This window comes from Notechis scutatus, chromosome 14, assembly GCF_049901735.1.
Source record: "Notechis scutatus isolate UNSWTSFEM ecotype Mainland chromosome 14, rNotScu1.2, whole genome shotgun sequence".
NCBI lineage: Eukaryota > Metazoa > Chordata > Lepidosauria > Squamata > Elapidae > Notechis > Notechis scutatus.
In genome coordinates, this window is record NC_142022.1 from 684121 (window position 1) to 705141 (window position 21021).

A 21021-nucleotide genomic window follows, 5' to 3' on the forward strand; every position below is an offset into this window, starting at 1 on the left:
AACTTCCCTTTTCACTTTCGTTCGCTGCTTCCGACTCTTCTTTGGGAGCGATGTATCTTTTGCAAAATTTAAATTCCAGGGTACCTTAGTTGTTACTTTTTGTCCCGGTCAGCCAAAACTTTCACTTCTTAACTTCCTCCTGCACTTTCTTTTCCGGCTGAGTGCTTCTTTGAGGCGGCCATTTCTGACCGCCGCTCTTACCGCCTTCGGGAAAGGGAGTTTAGCCAGCTGAGGAGGAGGGGTGCGGCTCCCCTCGACCCTGCTGGGTCTCCCCCGTCTTCACCACCTCTATGGGGTGGCTTAGCTCCGAAGCCAGCTGGCTCGGGGCACTCCAGCGGCGAGCCCAGGCAGAAACCGCGCACAATCGCGGATTCCTGCCTGCCGCCGAAGCCCTGCAAACCGGAAGAGAGGGCAGTCCATTCTTGAAAGCTTCCAGTGATGAAGCTCCCACAACTTCTGAAGGCAACTTGTTCCTTTGTGGCTTGTTCTCACTGTCAGGAAATTTCTCCCTATTTCCAGGTTGAATCTCTCCTTGATCATCCATTGTTCCTTGTCTGGCCTTTAGGTGCTTTAGAAAACAGCTTGACCCCCTCCTCTCCTCTGTGGCAGCCCCTGAAATATTGAAAGCTGCTCTCCTGTCTCCCCTGGACTAGCCAAGCCCAGTTTCTGCAACCATTCCTTGTATGTTCCAGCCTCCAGCCCCTAAATCATCCTGGTTGCCCTTCTCTGTACTTTTTCTAGAGTCTCAACATCTTTTTCACATCTCTTCTTTGTGGCAAGTCCTGAGATATTGGAAGACTGCTATCATGTCACATCATCCTTCTTTTCCTTAAACTAGGCATGTCTTCTGTCCATCCATGGTTTGCTCAGATGTCTTTCTTTCCTTCCTTCCTTCCTTCCTCTTTCTCTCGTCTCTCTCGTCTCTCTCTCTTTTCTTTCTTTCTTTCTTTTTTCTTTCTTTCTTTCTTTCTTTCTTTCTTTCTTTCTTTCTTTCTTTCTTGGAAAATAGCTTGACCCCTTCCTCCCCTCTGTGGCAGCCCCTCAAATATTGGAAGGCTGCCATCATGTCTCCCCTGGTCCTTCTCTTCCCTAGACTAGCCAGGCCCAGTTCCTGCAACCGTCCATCGTATGTTTTAGCCTCCAGTCCCCTAATTTGGACTAGATGACCTCCAAGGCCCCTTTCTTCTGTAATTTGGTTAACCCTGAGGACATGGGAACGGAAACCCAAGAAACAGTAAGATGACTGGAATTCCCCCTTTGTAGAATGATACTGACAGGAAGGTTCTACACAACACGCTTAACTTGGGTCTAAATTAAATCAGTTTGAGTATTGTGGACAACATATTGAACCCTAAACTAAACAAGTCTTAGCCAAGATTCAAACAGAAAGAGAAGCCCATCCTGTAGGCATTTTTGGCACGCTGTGAGAACTCAGTCATAGCAATTCACAAACCATGGTGTGGTGGTCTCCCATGGAAAGAATGAGACACAAGTGTGTGTACTCGGGATGGGAGTCTAGAGCAAATTCCAGTGCTCCCTTTTATTGAGATTTTAGTACATAGTAAGCATTCACATTGTGGATTACAATAATTAGATATAGTACACAGACTTGTTTACAGTTGTCTGAGCTGCTTAATTGTTTCTAGTGTTTGCTTTTAATTTCCTTGCTTTATCTCAGTGACCTTTAGGCAGACATGTATGTATAAGGTCTTAGACTAATAATTACTCAATACCCAAGTCAAAGTTTTATTCCCACATCTCCCCTGTTTTAGTTTTTTGATGATCGCGGATGCCTCGGTAGCTTTTCGCCATCTGCAATTCTCCTTCCGTAGGCTTCACCCGACACATTCCTAAAAGTCCAGGGAGACATTGGATAATACAGCATGCACAAAGAGAAAATATAATAAGCAATATCACTCCAACAATTAGGTGACGAATCCATGAACCATCTGGCAACCAGGACCAAAGTGTAGACCACACGTCCAGTCCCTCACCCTCCGATTGTAATGGATTCTCTTCCAGGGTTTGTTCCATATGCTGTATAGTAGCTGTAATGTTTGGAGAATAATCAGAGATATACATGCAACAATGCATATGAATCACAGTGCAAACTCCCCCTTGCGCAGCCAGAATAGTATCCACCGCATATCTGGTTTGCAGGACAAAGTCAAGAATTTTGCCTTGCTCTTCTTCAAGCAGCCTTAGCGTTTTTATGGTGTCTTTAAACATAGTAACTGTCCAATTGTTTAAACAATGCAAATCTCTATAGTTCATCATGACTCCTAAAGGAGGAATAACTCCCCTTGATATCTGTGTCCAGTAGTCATGAGCCAAAACAGAGTTTACTTCCGTTGCAGAACGCGCATTGCGGATATGAGCAGTCCCCAAAGATTTTTGAATGAAATGAGATGGGATTACTTTCCCAAAGGTGCAGACCCCTTTCCATCGTGCTGGCATGCGATCATAGGCCATCCGTCCACACAGAAACCATACATTTGCTCCCAGGAGATGACCAACCTTATTTGGCTCAGCATAGATTAGTTTTGCAAAGGATTCCATTAACATAGTGGACGATGGTGCGTATTTCCCATCCGCACATTTAGGCAACTGGTTTTCTGCTGGCTTGGTGGGACAACATGTGGCAGGAATATATGGACACCCATTTTCATTGATCAAAGATGTGATAGCAAATTTAGTGATGTTATGCACAAAGTAAGTGAGATTTTTAGTTTTCATGTCATCCGGATAAACCCGACTTCCATTGCTAATAACAATTGTTTTGTTGCAAAACGGATATGTCCCCAAAAGTAAGTCATATTCTCTACCGTCTCATTGTGGGTCCAACAGATACCCGCCACCTCTTGGATCCGACTTCCAAGGTGTAAGGTAGTTATGTTACTTGTAGTCCAACTGCTAGACCACGTCCCCGAACAACCATAGCATTGTCCCTTATACCAGTCACCTTCGGCCAGAGGTACTGCAACCATTGGAAGCCCTGATGTTTTGTGAGTTGGCATGTGCATACATACCCATCAATCAGTTTTATTATGAAGGTTTGCTAGCTTCCCCATGTCCTGGATCAACGTGTTTCTTTTCCATTCCCCCAAATCCATCCCTTTGCCCCTTTGGCTGATGATAAGGACGCACACAGCGAGCAGGAACCCAAACAACTGTCCCCTCATCTTCAACAGCAGCGTATCCTCGGCCCCAAGTTATCAGCGGGACAGGTCCTCTCCACGTTGGATCTGCATACCACCCACTCCACGAACAGCCGGAGAGTCCTCAAGCGCCCATTCATTTGGCCATTCCTTTTGGCGTATCACAGAGACATCTGCTCCGGAATCTATAAGGCCAGAAAATGATTTTTCTTGAATTTCAATTGTCATTTTAGGTTGGTCTGTAGTCAATTTTTTTTTCAGCGCTAGCAATTCTGCAGCAACTGGAGAACTGGCCATTTCAGTGGACCCAAAACCGCCAGTTCGTGGGATCCCAATTAAAGGATTCATAGGAATGTATGGAAGCAATAATAACTGGGCAATAGAGTCACCAGCCATTAATGATTTAGGAGTATCAGTGTATAATTGTACCTTAATAACCCCTTTATAATCTTGATCAATAACCCCTGGAATAACAAAAAACCCTTTTTCTGATGCAGAAGACCTGGGAAGTACCAATCCCACTGTTTTTTCTGGCAGTGGCCCATGCAAATGAGTGTCCTCAATGTACACTTGATTAGGAAAAGTCACATCGAGTTCAACATTTTTAAACTTAAACCTGCACTCCCAGTAATTGCAGGCGATGCTTTTGTGACAGCCTTGGGACCGGGGCTAGCTGCATGCCCCAAATTTAGTTTCCCGGATTTTGGTTCTGATCAGAGCGACATTGATTTGCCCAATGAAACCCTTTTTTTGCATTTTGGACAGACCGATTTCGGGCGAACGTCCCTATTTTTGATTTTGTTAAATGCCATTCCCCCCCCCAGGTGATCGGCACTGGGCTTTAAAATGGCCAGGCTTCCCACAATTAAAACAATTCCCTGTAGGTTTCATCCCTTTTTGTAATGCCATAGCCAAAGTCTCCATGTTGTAAGCCTGAGAACCCACCACTGCACATGCCTTTAACAGATCAGCCAGAGTAACCTCACCTCTAGCCACCAAAGGCTGTAAGATACGCTTGCAGTCAGCGTTTGCATTTTCAACTGCCAATTTCAGCAAAAGTTCTTTTGCAGCTTCCTCATTAGAAATTTGCCGGGTAATTGCCAATTGTAGCCTTTCCACAAAATCGTTGTAAGACTCAGATGCTGTTTGCTTAATTTGAGAAAAAGACCGTGCCGGGGTTCCCACATCCTGGATGCGGGACAACGCCCCAAGGACAGCTGCCGTAACCACTGGAAATACGTGATCAGGCAAATTAGCAGCTTGATCAGCAGTGGATTCAAACAAGCCTGCCCCATAGATTTGGTCTGGCGTATACAGCCCCCCCCAATTCCTTCCCCTAGTGACAGCTTCCCTTTGATATTCTGAATCAAAAACCACATACTGAGTAGAGCTCAATATCATTCTCAATAAATCTTTCCAGTCACTAGGAATCATGCGTGAGGTAGCCAAACTTGTCAGGAGACCCTTTGTAAAGGGACTTTGAATACCATCATCTTTAACTGCTTTCTTAATTTCCCTAAGTACTGCCAAAGGAATCGGAACCCATTCAGTCTGCAGATTGCCTTGAGCATCCACTTGCCTATTAACTGGAAACATATTCATCTGGGGAATCTCATCAGGCTCTAATTTCCCCTCATTGAAAGCCTGATGCATCATTGCTTGAACTTTTCCCATTTTTGGTTGGATTTTATCATCCACTGGAGTAGGCGCTGTTGGGGGTGTGAAAACATACTCCAGTTTTGGGATTGGTGGGTGCAACACAACTCCTTTATAAGGAGGAGGTTCTACTAAAGTTTTTAAAAGAGGTTGTTGCTGGGTCTCTAAAGCAGTCATAACAGCCTTCCAATATATCAAAATTTCAGCTGTTGCCCGTGGCTCTTCATGAAGGATAGTTCCAATTTTCCTCCATGTGTCTAACTTTAAAGAGCCTCTCTCTGAGTACCAGGGGCATTGCTGCCAGATCTCTTGCAGCAGTTGTTTCACATTACCTTTTGAAAGAACTATTTGCTCCCCCCCAGAGGGTTTAAAGATTAAGAAGTTTGTCCTGACTAACTTCAGCAGCTCACTGACATGCCGTTCCTGTGGCTGAGAAAGTTTTCCCCCCATGTTCCCTGAAAAAAATCCTATTGTCCAGCAATAGTTAAGTACGTACTTTACCTATTCCAGGCGAGGAAACACGGAGGTCTGGACACGTACCACCTGCAGTGGATCACGCCGGGGTCACCACTTGTGGTGGTCTCCCATGGAAAGAATGAGACACAAGCGTGTGTACTTGGGATGGGAGTCTAGAGTAAATTCCAGTGCTCCCTTTTATTGAGATTTTAGTACATAGTAAGCATTCACATTGTGGATTACAATAATTAGATATAGTACACAGACTTGTTTACAGTTGTCTGAGCTGCTTAATTGTTTCTAGTGTTTGCTTTTAATTTCCTTGCTTTATCTCAGTGACCTTTAGGCAGACATGTATGTATAAGGTCTTAGACTAATCATTACTCAATACCCAAGCCAAAGTTTTATTCCCACACCATGGTTTACAGCTTGAGCATCATCTGTGAATCCAGCCATTGCAGCTTCCTGAATAAACCATGATCAAACAAATCACTAATTAAACTCTGAGGTCTCTCTTGGCTTAAACTCAGTCCTATTTAACATGCTGGAACACCATCTGCATCAGCCACAGTATCCATTTCGAGGCAGTTGTCAGCCATGTTGCTTTTCCTGCAAGCAACGTCGCCTGGATCCTCCTTTGGGTCCTTCTTGATTACCTCAGCCTTCCCCAGGGCGGACGTCAGCTGCACCCAGAAGAAGGCCTGGCGCCCGGGCTCTGAAGGCCACTCTAAGTAAGTCCTTTTGCTCAGCATCTTCCTCAGTCGGCAAAACTTGTTGGGCAGCGCTTGCGGGTCGATGGCTTCCTTCACCACCAAAACCACGTCCTCGAAGTTCATCCCCACCGCCCGCTGGTGAGCGAAGTAGAGCTCATAATTGCACCAGTCGCTGTCAACAAAGCTGCGCGAAAGCACAAAAATGATTTTGTGGCTATTTTCAATGTTCTCAATGATATTGTCGATGATCCAGCGGCCGGGCGTGAAATCCCGCTCGTGAATGCAGATGCGGTACGGCGGGGTCGAGGCCTCCAGCCTCTGGAGCAGTTCCCGCCTGACCCAGTCTGCGTCGGAGCAGCTGTAAGAGATGAAAGCATGGTAGGCGAAGTCGCGCAACGGTTGGGAGCGGCCGGACCGATATTTGGAGCGCACGACTTGGAGGGTGGCCTTGAGATACCAGGGTACGTTGAACCGCCAACACAAAACCATGACGGCGATCACCACAGCGGCTGTGATGGAGACAGCAATGGCTACCACCACCATGACACTACACTGGGTCAGCCTCGGGGTGTAAGCAATCACCGCCGTGTCGAGCAGGGGCTCGGGATGATAACAGGTCCACCCGCTGGGCCAGTCCACAATCTGCAACTTGCCATTCTTCAGGGTCTCTTGAAGGAAGCCATAGAGGTCGCAGACACAATGGTAAGGGTTGTTCCCCGCTTTTAGCTGCGTGAGCTGTGGCATATTCACAAAGGAGCCTTTGCCGATGACACCGAAGGAGTTGCCGTCGATGGCCAAAACCCGGAGATTCGGGCATCTCCATTCGGTCGGGATAAACTTGATCTTGTTCCCACTCAGGCGCAGCTCTTGGAGGTCCACGGTGACCTCAAAGTACGCCATCTCAAGGCGTTCCAACTGAGAGTAGGACAAATCCAGGAACTGCAACTGGGTGGGAAGGCACTGGAAGATCCCCATTGTGACTACGTTGTAAGCCAAGTCCAACCAAACAAGACTGGGGCTCCAACCACACGGCAATTCCTTACAGTTCCTGATTTGATTGTGGCTTAGATCTAGCTTAGATAGTTGGGGCCAGTTGAATGTCAGCTTGGAGACTGTGCTCAGGTCGGTTAAATCGTTGTTGCTAAGATTGAAGTGCTCCAGGCTGGGCATGATTCCTTGATATAAACAGCCTTCGTTGTAAATGTATCCGTCTAACAAGCGGTTATTAGAAACATCTAGAACCTCCACGTTCTTCATTTCCCCCCAGGCGTCACAGGGCACAAAGTTAAAGTTGACATTGAGGATAGAAAGGTAGGTTACCCCGGCAAACCAGGTAAAAGTCCAGTCAAAACGCAAAATATCGGGGTTACTGATGTCCTTCAGCAACAAACGGCGGAGGGTCAGGTTGGCGATGCCAGCTTCTGGAAGCTTCCACTCGGGAGACCGGGCGAAATCGATAGCAATGAAGGAGAGGTCTCGCACGTGAGACTTCTGGACATTTAAGAGGACCAAACGCAGCAGGTTCTCGTTGAATTTCCCCCTGTAGAAGACCAGCTCTTCCACATGGACCTCAGCCAAGCCAGCGAAGAGGTCTACGGAATCGGTGTAGTAGGTGAACTCGAAGAGGTTACGGAAACGGAGATAATGGAGCTGCTTCCCTTTCAAGTCACGGAGCATAAGAGGCAGGGCCCCCGGGTTTCTGTCCAGCGCCACGTCGCACCACAATTCGGTGGTGTTGAGCTTAGAGAAGGCCCCTTCTTGATACTCCGTCAAACTGGAAGCAGTTTTGAGGAAAAACTTCTTCAACGGAATGTCCTTCAGAGGAACAAAGTCTTCACTGCCCACCGTGTAAACAACAGGGCCGCCCAGGGAGAACTCTTGGAGGTTCTCCAGGGAGCTGAACACCTCGTCCAGCCTCGAGCGAGGATAGAGGTTGTTTGAGATCGACAAGGCAGTCAGCTGCTTCAAAGGCCTCAAAGCCACAGACGGGATTTCTCCCAAGGAGTTGTTGAAGAGACTCAACTTCTCCAAAAGGAGGTTGGACGCGAAGGAGTCGTTGGCGATCGAGAAGATGTGGTTGTAACCGAGATCTAACTCTTTCAGCCGAGTCAAGGACGAGAAGTCCGCCGAGCCGATCTGTTCGATCTTGTTGTAGGAGAGGTCCAGCTTCTCCAGGGTGCTGGGAAGGTCCTGAGGGACTTGGAGCAGCTTTTGGCCTCGGCAAGGAGCGACGGTGTTAGAGACTAACTGGCAAGGAGACGTCACAGGACTCTGGGCCCAAGCCAGGAATGCCACGCACAGAACCAGGAAGAGGCCAGCCGATGGCGATGGTCCCATACCAGTTCTTCACATTTTCCAACTCTTCTTTCCTGGGCAGGGAAGAAAAATAAAATGGATGGCAGTCAATTCGGATTTTCCCCAGGGAGGAAAAAAAAAATGTCTTCCCTTCCATCTTTCTCTCACAATCTTGATTACATTCAGTGGAAATCTATCTTCTATCTATTCTATTATTTTATCTATCTATCTATCTATCTATCTATCTATCTATCTATCTATCTATCTATCTATCTATCTATCTATCTATCTATCTATCTATCTATCTATCTATCTATCTATCTATCTAAAATACCACTCATGCATCATCAGAAAATCTCCAGAACCGTAAAACCTATAAACTTGAAATCTGGCACATAGGTTCCTCTTGGCTTCTAGGTGCTCACTAAGAAAATATTTTTCGAAATGACCATCAGAGCCTTAGAATTTCCTATATTATTATTATTAACAGGCTCTGATGCTAAGGTGTTCTACTCCCCCTCCCCACCTGGAAAGAAATGTCTTCCAAATGCAAAACACAAGCAGAGAAGAGGAGTTTCGGTTTCAATTTCACAGCACCAAGCAGTTTCAGTATAGAACAGTTGAGCTAAGCCACGCCCAGGCTCCTTGCTGTCTCCTTCTTGCTCACACAAATACTGTTTCAGTTTCCAAACAGCCCTCAACTCCCTCACACACTGACAGGACACTAGCCAGATGAATACCGATGGATGCTGGTAGGCAGAGGCAGAATTCCACCCCCCCTTATTTTCCTCCCCAAAAACTAAGCCCGAACACATAGCTTCGTAGCGAAGCACGGGTATCGAGCTAGTAAAGGATAACCCTGATTGTTAAGGAACAGTAGGGTAGCCAATGCTTTTCACAGAACTGTCAGAACCTCGAGTCTGGGTCATTTTGAGATGGGGGAAGGCTTTAAAAGGGGGGAATGGGTCCCTTAAGCCCCGCAAAGCTTGAGGCATTCACTTTTCTTGTAACAACCCAGGATACAAAACAAAACGCAAGAAGAGGCAGCTTGGCATACACCTTTGTGACAAGGATAGACGTAACCTGGCAAACGCCAAGCTGGTCTGTTTATGAGCTAGAAAAAAGGGCCCTTGATCCGGCTGCCATGGCAGCCCCCTGCTAAAAAGGCAATTTTGTGCCAACTCAGATAGCTGCTAATCCAGTTCTACAGAGGAATGATTGACTCTCTCATTTGCTCCTCTGTAACCCTCTGGTTTGGCTTTGACGGATAGTCAGGACTGCAGAAAGAAGCAATTGCACCCAGCCTGCCTTCCATGGAGGACCTGAATACTGCACTAGCCAGAAAGGGGGCTGAGAAAATATCTACAGACCCCTCTCATCCTGGGTGTAAACTGTTTCAACGCCTTCCCTCAAAATGGTGCTACAGTGCATTGCACGCCAAAACAAATGGTGTGGGGTCTCCTGCTTGGGTGGGGGTTGGACTAGATGACCTACAAAGTCCCGTCCAACCCTGTTAATCTGTTAAATTATTAAATAGACCACAAGGTCAGTTTCCCCTCCCCGCCATGCTATCACTCTGCTGCACAACTAATTCCCCCAACACTGTCAAACCACTTAGTAGGGCTGTATTACTACTGGTATTATCCATCCCATCTTTCCTCTCACCTATTTCCTTATCATCTTATGACTGTAGCTTTGTTGCTTGTATCTTATGATTTATATTGACTATTTAAGTATCCTAGTATGATTCATGTTGATTGTTTATATAGCGTCCTACGATTGTGTTGTATCTTATGATTTATGGTAATTGTATTTCACAATTATGATCATGGTTTATCAGTCTGTTGTTGTATGTACACTCTGAACGTCTGCACCAGAAACAAATTCCTTGTGTGTCCAGTCACACTTGGCCCATAAATAATTCTATTCTATTCCATTCTATAATTCTGTTCCATTCTATAATAATATTCTATTCCATAATAATATTCTGTTCTATTCTGTTCCATTCTATAATTCTATTCTATTCCTATTTCTATTCTATAATTCTACTCCTACTCTACTCCTGCTCTTTTGTCGTGAGCTGCTCTGCCCTGGCAGGAGAGTCCCAAGAGAAACTCCACAGACTGGCCTGTCCGCAAAGGGGCAAAGTTTATCCCTGCTTGTTTGCAATGACTGATAAAGCCAAGATTATGTTTACAGCAGGAGGGACGAGATTTGCTTCCAAGGCCTGAGCAATCTTTCAGGCACTGAACAATACGAGATAACTGAGCTTGCCTCAGCTCCAGGAACTCCGAAACCAACGGTGAAAGGTCCTGTCAAGGTCGGGCATTTTTGGCTTGGCACCTTGCTGGCATCCTGGCATCCATCATCTATTGGAGGGGCGGGAGGAGAGGAAATAGCACAACTGTAACAATAGCATTTAGACTTATATACCACTTCACACTGCTTTCCAGCCCTCTCTAAGCGGTTTACAGAGTCAGCCTCTTGCCCCCCAACAATCTGGGTCCTCCTTTTATTCACCTTGGAAGGATGGAAGGCTGAGTCAATCTTGAGCCTGGTGGGATTCAAACTCCTGGCAGTCGGCAGAATTAGCCTGCAATATTGCATTCTAATCATTGGGAAGGGAGGGAGGGAGGGAGGGAGGGAGGGGAGGGAGGGAGGGAGGGAGAAGGAAGGAAGGAAGGAAGGAAGGAAGGAAGGAAGGAAGGAAGGAAGGAAGGAAGGAAGGAAGAAGGAGGGAGGGAGGGAGGGAGGGAGGGAGGAGGGAGAAGGAAGGAAGGAAGGAAGGAAGGAAGGAAGGAAGGAAGGAAGGAAGGAAGGAAGGAAGGAAGGAAGGAGATGGGAAGGAAGGAATGGGAAGGAAGGAAGGAAGGAAGATAACAATAGCACTTAGACTGATATACCGCTTCACAGGGCTTCACAGTCCTCTCTAACCAGTTTACAGAGTCAGCCTCTTACCCCCAACAATCTGGGTCCTCATTTTACTAAGCTTGGAAGGACAGAAGGCTGAGTCAACCTTGAGCCAATCAGGATCGAACTGCTGGTAGTCGGGAGAATTAGCCTGCAACACTGCACTCTAACCACTACACTACCATGGTTCCTAATAGGCACTAAGCATTTATGCGGGTAGAGATGTGAAAGAGGGAGGGGGAAGTGTTGGGTCTCCGGCCTGGGTGGGAGGGTTGGACTAGATGACCTATAGGGTCCCTTCCAACTCTCTTAAATCTGAATCTTTCCTGTTTGTGAGGAACGGTGCTTTCTAACTGGCAGGCTTGATGGAAACCAGAGGTGTGAGAAAACCAGCCTGTTCCAGTCTTTAAGGCCGTGAAGTTTGGGGATGGAATGAGAATTGCATCAAACATCCAAGCCGTTCCCAATATAGCTAGGCACAATAACTAGGCGGCACACCATTGGGTGGGTCTAGTTTAATGAAAAGAAGACACGATAGCATTTTTTCCAGTATTTGAGGGGCTGCCACAAAGAAGAAGGGGTCAATTTTTTTGTCCAAAGCACCTGAAAGCAGGACAAGAAACAATGGATGGAAACTAATCAAGGAGAGAAGCAACTTGGAATTAAGAAGAAATGTCCTGATGGTGAGAACAATTAATCAGTGGAACTGCTTGCCACCAGAAGTTGTGGTTGCTCCATCACTGGAGGTTTTTAAGAAGAGATCGGATATTCATTTGTCTGAAATGGTATAGGGATTCCAACCTAAGCAGGGGGGGTTGGACTAGAAGACCTCCAAGGTTATTCTATTCTGTTCTGTATTCTGTTCTGTCAAGGGAGAGGGACGGGATGAAGGGGCAACGTTCGTAAACTTTTGCGTGGGAACCCTGGTCTTGTTTTGCTTGCCACCGCTAATCCTTAGTCCAAGAACCCCTCACTTTCACCAAAGGGAGTCGAGGGTCTTTCTTTCTTAGGGCTCCAGCTGGGGCAGGACTGACAGATTCCGGGAAGCAGTTCAGAAATATCTGGAGCACCACAGGTCTTGTCCCTGGAGCAGAAATGCCCAAATAGTTCTTGCCATCAAACCATTGAAACATCCCTTAACACCATAGTAGCATCCTGGACGCCGTAAAAGAAAGAATATCAACCTTGAAAAAAAAGACACAACGCAAAAACCTGAACATCCAATAGCTACAAACCACATCTCTACCTAACAACCACAACCCAATCCAAAACCCAATCCACAAAAAACACAACCCAGACAAATATTGATATCCCAATCCTCATCAGAGAAGCTGTTGGCGTGAACGGAACGTCCAAACACCATCTTATTTGGTCTATAGGACATCAATGACAATGATGACATCACAACTGTCGAAACATCATCAGTGATTATCAAGCATCAACCATCTCCGCTGATCAAATACTTGACATTTCCCGCATTGGCCGAGAGCTCAAAAACAGAGGCGGCTCTGTGGCCCCACGCTTGTGCAGGGTCATTTGCAAAAATGAAGCAAGCAAACGTAAATTCATTTACACTATAAATTCACTCGCCAAAACCAACACCAACCATAAGAACCTCCGTTGTCACCCTGACCTAACCATACAGCAACGTGCCCGCTCCGTGTACTCCGCACTGAACTCAAAAACGTCTAGACAATGGAGAGAAGGACCTGTACATTGACTACTATGCTGACTGTATCAAAAGTAAGCCACACAACCCGCAACTCAGCTTTAACCCTCAACCACAATCCTACCTCAACCGATCCACCATCACCCAAGACTAGGCATGCACGCCCTAACTACCTCAATTCCAACTACTGCTGGCCTTAAATGCAAACTACTCAATGCAAGAAGCCTCGTGAATAAAATACCTGAATTTTCCTCCTACTAAATATGGCTAAATTCGACATTATATTTGTCTGTGAAACATGGCTCAATGCATCTCTCCCTGACTCCATTACCACAGTAAGAGACTATCATGTTTACCGATCAGATCGTGAAATTCGTAGAGGAGGTGGTGTTGCTATCTTCTATAAAAAGTCCTTACATCTAAAAAATATCCAGTTACCCAGGAACTTGCTCTTCCTGAGACCATCATCTGTGAACTATCCTTAAATATCACAATTCGATTCTTACTATGTTACAGAGCACCTGGTTATGACATCGAACATGTAAACAAGCTAAATACATTACTAACATGGGCTGCATCCTGCCCGTACCCTTTTATCTTTCTTGGTGATTTCAATCTACCTCATACTGACTGGACCCTAAATGATTGTACAACTGAAATCATACACACAACCTTCTACAATGCTATTACAAATCTGGGACTGGAACAACTAGTAACCAACAACACTAGACTAAACAACTGCCTCGATCTCATCTTCTGCAATAGTTTGAATTTAATTTACGGAATACAAACTAAAGAACCCTTTTCAGCAGTGACCACAATATGATTGACTTTTGTCTCAACATACGCCCACACAAAAATCACCACAATGATGTAATCCCCAATTGTAACTTCAAAAAGGCAACTATGATCTTATAGACAACGATCTCTCATCCCTTGATTGGCAATCTCTATTCGCTGGATGCAATACTGTTGAAGACCATTACAACATATTTTTACTTGAAGTCAAAAGAGTCATCAAACTATATGTACCAACAACAACTCCCAAAACAAAACAAAAAAGCAGATTACCCATAACAATAAGGAAACTTCAATCCAAAGAGATCACTCTGGCGGAAAAACAAATCTGGTCACGTTGCCAATTTCAAAAGCCGATACAAAAATTTATGCCACCAGATAAAGACCGAATGCACCAATTATCACATTAAACAAGAGGAAAACCTTTTAAGCACCAATTCCACCCGTGCTTTTTACAATTTTGTAAACAACAAACTAAAGACTCAAGGTCCATCCCACCCTTGATAGGACCTGATGGTAAAGACTACTGTGACGACACCATTAAAGCCAACATCTTTAACACATTCTTGGCTCAGTATTTGTAAACAGCAATGGATCATGCCCAGTATTTCTAGCCGTACCACAGATAACAACAATGATCTAATACATATCGATTTTACAGAAGACAATGTTGAAAAAAGCACTCGCAATCTAAAACCATCTCTATCTATTGGACCGGATGGAATATGTGCCTACTTCTTAAAAAGCTATCCACTGCCATAGCCAAACCTCTAAGCATAATCTTTGAAAAATCTTTCAGGACCAGCTCCTTGCCTAACCTATGGTCACAAGCCACAGTCATCCCCATCTTCAAAAGGAGACCCAAGCCTAGTTGAAAATTACAGACCAATCTCCTTATGCTGCGTCACCTGTAAAGTCATGGAATCAATTATTAACCAATCCATCATCCTCCACTTAGAGACAAACAACCTACTCTCCAATAAACAATTTGGTTTCAGAAAAAAACTATCCTGTAATCTGCAACTCTTACACTGCAAAAACATATGGATGACACAACTCGACCAGGGCAAAGCAATAGACGCAATCTACATAGACTTCTGTAAAGCCTTTGATTCAGTGGTACACGACAAACTACTCTAAAAATAAAATCCTATGGTATCTCTGGACAACTGAATAACTGGATAGAAGCATTCCTGGCAAACAGACAACAAATGGTCAAAATTGGGAGCATCCTATCAAATTCTGCACCTGTCAACAGTGGTGTCCCAAGGCAGTGTTCTAGGACCAACTCTCTTCATACTCTACATAAATGACCTCTGTGATCATATTAAGAGCAATTGCGTTCTTTTAAGCTGATGATGTAAAGCTGTTCAATACCACAGACAATACTGCTACCCTACAAAAGATCTTGACTATGTATCAGAATGGTCAAACAAATGGCAACTTCAAATCTCAACAAATAAATGCTCTGTCTTACATATTGGCAAAAAAATCAGAAAATAAAATACAAGCTGAATAGTCAAGACCTTGTTGAGGATCCAAGCTCTGTAAAGGACCTTGGAATACTCACCTCTAATGATCTAAGTGCTAGAGTCCACTGCAACTACATAGCCAAAAAGGCATTAAGAGTTGTTAACCTAATCCTCGTAGCTTTTTCTCTGGTAATATCACACTACTAACCAGAGCATACAAAACATTTGCTAGACCAATACTCGAATACAGTTCATCAGTCTGGAACCCACACTACGTATCTGATATTAGCACAATTGAGAAAGTCCAGAAATATTTCACAAGAAGAGTTCTCCACTCCTCTACTCGTTGTAGAATACCTTATGCCACCAGACTTGAAATTCTAGAACTAGAAAACCTTGAATTACGCCGTCTTCGGTCTGACTTAAGCATGGTATACAAAATCATACATTGCAATGTCCTACCTGTCAATGAATACTTCAGCTTCAACCATAACAACACAAGAGCACACAATAGATACAAACTCAAAGTTAACCGCACCAAACTTGATTGCAGGAAATATGACTTCAGCAATAGAGTGGTCAATGTCTGGAATACTCTACCCGACTCTGTAGTTTTTCCCCAAACCCCAAAAACTTTAACCTTAGACTGTCTACTATTGACCTCACCCCTTTCCTAAGAGGTCTGTAGGGGCGTGCATAAGCGCACCAACGTGCCTACCGTCCCTGTCCTATTGTTTCTCTTATTCTTCTTTTATTTTTCTTATATGTACCCATTTCATGTATTCACAACTATGTATACACTTATACTTATTATCTTGTAAACAATTGGCAAATCAAATAGGTACGCCAGGTTTTGCCCGGCCTGTATATACAATGCAAGCAGTCCTGGTGTCAGGGCTCCAACAATCCACCCCTATTCAAATCGTAAGTCTCTAGCCGCATCTCTCAGAGTAAAAAAAAAATTGATTTATTAGGAGTGACCATGTCGGCGTTACCCGGGTGCAGCCGACTCTGAGACACATCATTCATTTCACCCTTGACCCTGGTCTTCCCCCCACCCCCTGGATATATATTCTCCAATGGGACACATCCATAGCCAAGAGCCATCAGTCATGCTCTCCAGTAATAATCTTGCGTGCCAACAGCTTCGGCTGCCCAGCAATTATCTGAAGCATCTAAGGAATGCCCTACTTTCCCCACTCACTTTCTGCTGGCAACTAAAAAGAGACCAATGGTTACAGGCAGTCCTCAACTTACAACAGCTCATTTAGTGACCGTTCAAAGTTACCATGGCACTGAAAAATGTGTCTTGTGTTTTGTTTTTTTTAAATTACAACCTTTGCAGCAACCCCCCCCTCCCATGGCCACGTGATCAATGGCACCTGGTTCCTATTTACGATGGTCGCAGTGTCATATGACCAGGTTTTGCGACCTTGTGATGAGCAAAATCAAGGGGGAAGCCAGATTCACTTAGCTGGGTTACTCATTTACCAACTGCAGCAATTCCCTTAACAACGATGGAAAGGAAGGTCGTCAAACAGGGCAAAACTCCACGTCTCACTTAGCAGCAGAAATTTTGGTCTCGATTGTGGTCGTAGGTCAAGGACCACCTATACCTGACCTCTCTCTCTCTCTCTCTCTCTCTCACACACACACACACACACACACACAAATCCCGTCCCTCCTTTTTTATTAGCCTATATTTATGCTAACATTTCTTACCATATATAAATATGCTAATATTTCATTTTGCCCAGATTCAAAATGAAAGTTTAGGGCAGAGGCTCATGACAGTAACTTTAATCATGCATGAGGGATCTTGAATGCACTAAATTTTATCATGGCCATTGAACCATCGAGTTTCCTCCTTCAACATTCTTGGCTTGAACAATCAGGAACAAGCCAAAAAAAATGCAATTGCTTGCCAAAAATTTACTTTCCCGGACTTTCTGTGCACCTGCTGCAACACGTCATCCAATCTCCACCACCCCCCTCCTCACAGGTGAAACCCACTCTTTAGGTAGAACAGCTCACCCCCAAAAAAAAAGGTACGTGGTGTGGGAGGGTTTCCCCAGCCTGAAGAATCAGACGAAGCATGTACAATGAGGGTGGATTTAAATCAGGGGTCTCCAACTTTGGCCACTTTAAGACTTGTGGACTTCAACTCCCAGCAAAGCTGGCTGAGGAATTCTGGGAGATGAAGTCCACAAATCTTAAAGTGGCCAAGGTTGGAGACCCCTGATTTAAAGAGCCTGCATTCACACAGCATATTTACCCAGGTGAGCTGATCCTAGTTAAGTCAAATAACTCAACATTTTGAGACTGCGAGCAGGAAAGAACCAGAATCCTTCAAGGGGAAAAGAAAGGACTTCTGAGGTTTGTGAACTATCTTGCATTAATTTTTTTTTTAAATATCATGATATAGGTTGTCCTCTACTGACAACAGTTCTTTTAGCAACCTTTCAAAATTACGACGCCACTGAAAAAAGTGACTTATGACCATTTTTCACACATAAGACCTTTGCAGCATCTCCATGGTCACGTGGTTTACATTGGGATGCTTGACAACTGATTCATATTTACAACGGTTGCAGTGTCCCTGGGGGGGGGTCACGTGATCCCCTTTTGTGACCTTCTGACAAGCAAAATCAACAAGGAAGTCAGAATTCACTTAAACAACTGTGTTTCTAATTGAACGACGACACCGATTCCCTTAGCAAACGTGGCAAGAAAAATGGGGCAAAACTCACTTAACAGATTTCTCACTTAGCAACATACATTCCAGGCTCAATTGTCCTCGTAAGCTGAGGACTATCTCTACTAAATAAAGGTAGATGCAACAGCCTAGTCATAAAATACACTAATAATATATCTAAAGCAAACAAATCACACGCTTAAAGGGATACTCAAAGCTAGGAGGGTAAAATAATACAGAGCAGCTGAGAACACAAACTCAGCAGGATTAAACAGGCGCCGAGTAATCTGTGGCTCAGATGGGGAAAATTATTGTCCTTCTAAATGCATTGTGTGAACCATCCCAATATGCCATCCTCACATTTTAGCATTACGTGTGCTGTGGACACCCTATTTGCAAAGCCAGGTAGGGTGTTGTGTGGACACAGAATGGCATCAGCATGTCTCAATCCCCATACGGGTAGTGCAGTTCATTTAGTGACCGTTCCAAGTTACAATACCGCTGAAAAAAGTGACTGATGACCATTTTTCACATTTAAGACCGTGGGTCATAATGATCACATCCCCGCGGTCACCATCCTCTTTATGATGGTGGCAGGGTCATATTTATGACGGTTTGCATCCTGAGGTCACATGCAACTGACTCATATTTATGACGTTGGTTGATCAATGTGATTATTTGTGACCTTCTGACAAGCAAAGTCAATGGGGAAACCAGATTCATTTAAAAACCAAGTTACTAACTTAACCACTGCACGGTTTCACTTAACAACTGTGACAAGAAAGGTCGTAAAATGGGCCAAACCTCATTGAGCCTACCAACAGACATTTTGGATTCCATTTTGGCCGTAAGCCGAGGACTACCGTACCTGTATCTGCATTCTCACATACAACATTAAAGGCACACCCCTCTCCTGCAAGGGAGGCTCACACAGCATTAAGGCATAACATGCTTATTAAAGTTCACAAAACTTATCCACCGATGTTTGTAAAAAGAGAGTTCCTGGTTTATCACACCTGAACTGCGATTTGTGCAAAAAAAAAGGGGGGGGGTTTAAACAAACCAAGGCTTGAAAAGGGATGCAAACCAAGTTAGAGCTGATTACTCCAGCACTCTTAACTCATTTACTGACTAAACATATGAATCAGAATCAAGCTGGAAGGGACCTTGGAGGTCCTCTAGTCCAACCCCTGTTCAAGCAGGAGATCATACACCATTCCAGACAGGTAGCTGTCCAGTCTCTTCTTTAAAACCTCCAGTGATGAAGCAGCACCAACTTCTGGTGGCAAGCAGTTCTACTGGCTAATTGTTCTCACTGTTAGGAAATTTCTCCTTAATTCTAGTTGCTTCTCTCCTTGGTTAGCTTCCAATCCTTGTTTCTTGTCTTGCCTTCTGGTGCTTTGGAGAATAAGCTGACCCCCTTTTCTTTGTGGCAGCCCCTCAAATACTGGAATACTATCACGTTGCCCCTGGTTCTTCTTTTCATTAAATTAGACATACCTGCAACTGTTCTTCCTATGTTTCTGCCTCCAGTTCCCTAAATCATCTTAGTTGCTCTTCTCTGCACTCTTTCCAAAGTCTCAACATCTCTTTTTGCAACGTGGGGACCCAAAACTGGATGCAAAATTCCAGCTGTCTCCTTCCTAAGGCTTTATAAAATGATACTAATAGGAAAATATAATATAAAATAAATAACCAGGACTCCCCACTAGCCAGGATGCAGCCGCCGGGTCCTCCACTAACCTGGTTCAGCATGACGCGGCCCCAGACGCCCGCAGAAATACCCCTGCAAAGGGGTCCAGTCAACGCGTGTCGGGACGAGCACTTCGAATAGCTTTTCCGGGGCGGATTCGCAGAGTTTTGCTTTCCTGGGAGCGGCAGCGACTTCTCTCGCCTCTAGGCGGCGCCAGAGAGGCCTGTCCGCTCTGCGCTTCACGGGCGACGCCGCGCCCTCGGCTCCGCCCCTGACTCCGCCCCTTTTCCCTCAGAGAAGCTGCCAGCAGCGCCGAACCCGCCCGGCGTTAAAGCTCGTCGTCCTCCCGCATTCCAGGCTCTTTTAAACTCCTAGGAAAGGGGCGTGGCTTCCACTTAAAGGGACAGCTCCTTTTTTTCCACCTCGCGCGCCAATTGACTTCTTCAGCGCTGTTGCGGACGTTGAAAAGCAACGTTAGGGGATCTATTTCAATCAATCAGAATAGAGTTGGAAGGGATCTTGGAGGTCTTCTAGTCCAGCCCCCTTGATCAAGCAGGACACCCTACCTCTCTCTTCATACTCTACATAAATGACCTCTGTGATCATATTAAGAGTTCTCTTTGCTGATGATGTAAAGCTATTCAACACCACGGACAATACTGCTACCCTCCAAAAATACCTTGACTATGTATCAGAATGGTCAAACAAATGGCAACTTCAAATCTCAACAAATAAATGCTCTGTCCTACATATTGGCAAAAAAAATCAGAAAATAAAATACAGGCTGAATAGTCAAGACCTTGTTGAGGATCCAAACTCTGTCAAGGACCTTGGAGTACTCATCTCTAATGACTTAAGTGCTAGAGCCCACTGTAAGTACATAACCAAAAAGGCATTAAGAGTTGTTACCTAGTCCTACGTAGCTTTTTCTCCAGTAATATCACGCTACTAACTAGAGCATACAAAACATTTGCTAGACCAATACTCGAATACAGCTCCTCAGTCTGGAACCCACATGTGTCTGATATTAACACAGTGGAGAAAGTCCAGAAATATTTCACAAGAAGAGTTCTCCGCTCCTCTACTCATTGCAGAAGACCTTATGCCACCAGACTCGAAATTCTAGACCTAGAAAACCTAGAACTACGCCGCCTTCGGTCCGATCTAAGTATAGTATATAAAATCATACATTGCAATGTCCTACCTGTCAATGAATACTTCAGTTTCAATCATAACAATACAAGAGCACACAATAGATACAAACTCAAGGTTAACCGCACCAAACTTGATTGCAGGAAATACGACTTCAGCAACAGAGTGGTCAATGTCTGGAATACTCTACCTGACTCTGTGGTTTCTTCCCCAAACCCCAAAAACTTAGACTTTCTACTATTGACCTCACCCCTTTCCTAAGAGGTCTGTAGGGGGCGTGCATAAGCGCACCAATGTGCCTACCGTCCCTGTCCTATTGTTTCTTTTATTTTTCTTATATGCATCCATTTCATG

General features: G+C 44.8%; 1 protein-coding gene and 2 long non-coding RNA genes across 3 annotated transcripts in view; 2 read left to right on the forward strand and 1 right to left on the reverse strand.

The window, feature by feature from the left end:
• The window catches only part of LOC148129481 (uncharacterized), a 342063-nt gene that overhangs the window by 221442 nt on the left and 99600 nt on the right, over positions 1-21021 (forward strand). The gene's annotated exons all lie outside the window — the stretch shown is intronic.
• On the forward strand, positions 1074-5853 carry LOC148129484 (uncharacterized). The gene is made up of 2 exons (XR_015745335.1): positions 1074-1465; positions 5699-5853. It is a non-coding gene; the product is annotated as an uncharacterized LOC148129484 (long non-coding RNA).
• LOC113424665 (toll-like receptor 2) lies at positions 5790-19848 on the reverse strand. The gene is made up of 2 exons (XM_026686477.2): positions 19566-19848; positions 5790-8352 (listed from the first exon to the last, which is right to left on the reverse strand). Exon 2 carries the CDS (start codon positions 8318-8320, stop codon positions 5807-5809), a length of 2514 nt encoding a protein of 837 aa, XP_026542262.2. The 5' UTR covers positions 8321-8352; positions 19566-19848; the 3' UTR covers positions 5790-5806.

What these genes read in the sequence shown, in the direction of transcription:
- LOC113424665 (XM_026686477.2), bottom strand. Translation starts at nt 8,320, where the DNA reads ATGGGACCATCGCCATCGGCTGGCCTCTTCCTGGTTCTGTGCGTGGCA.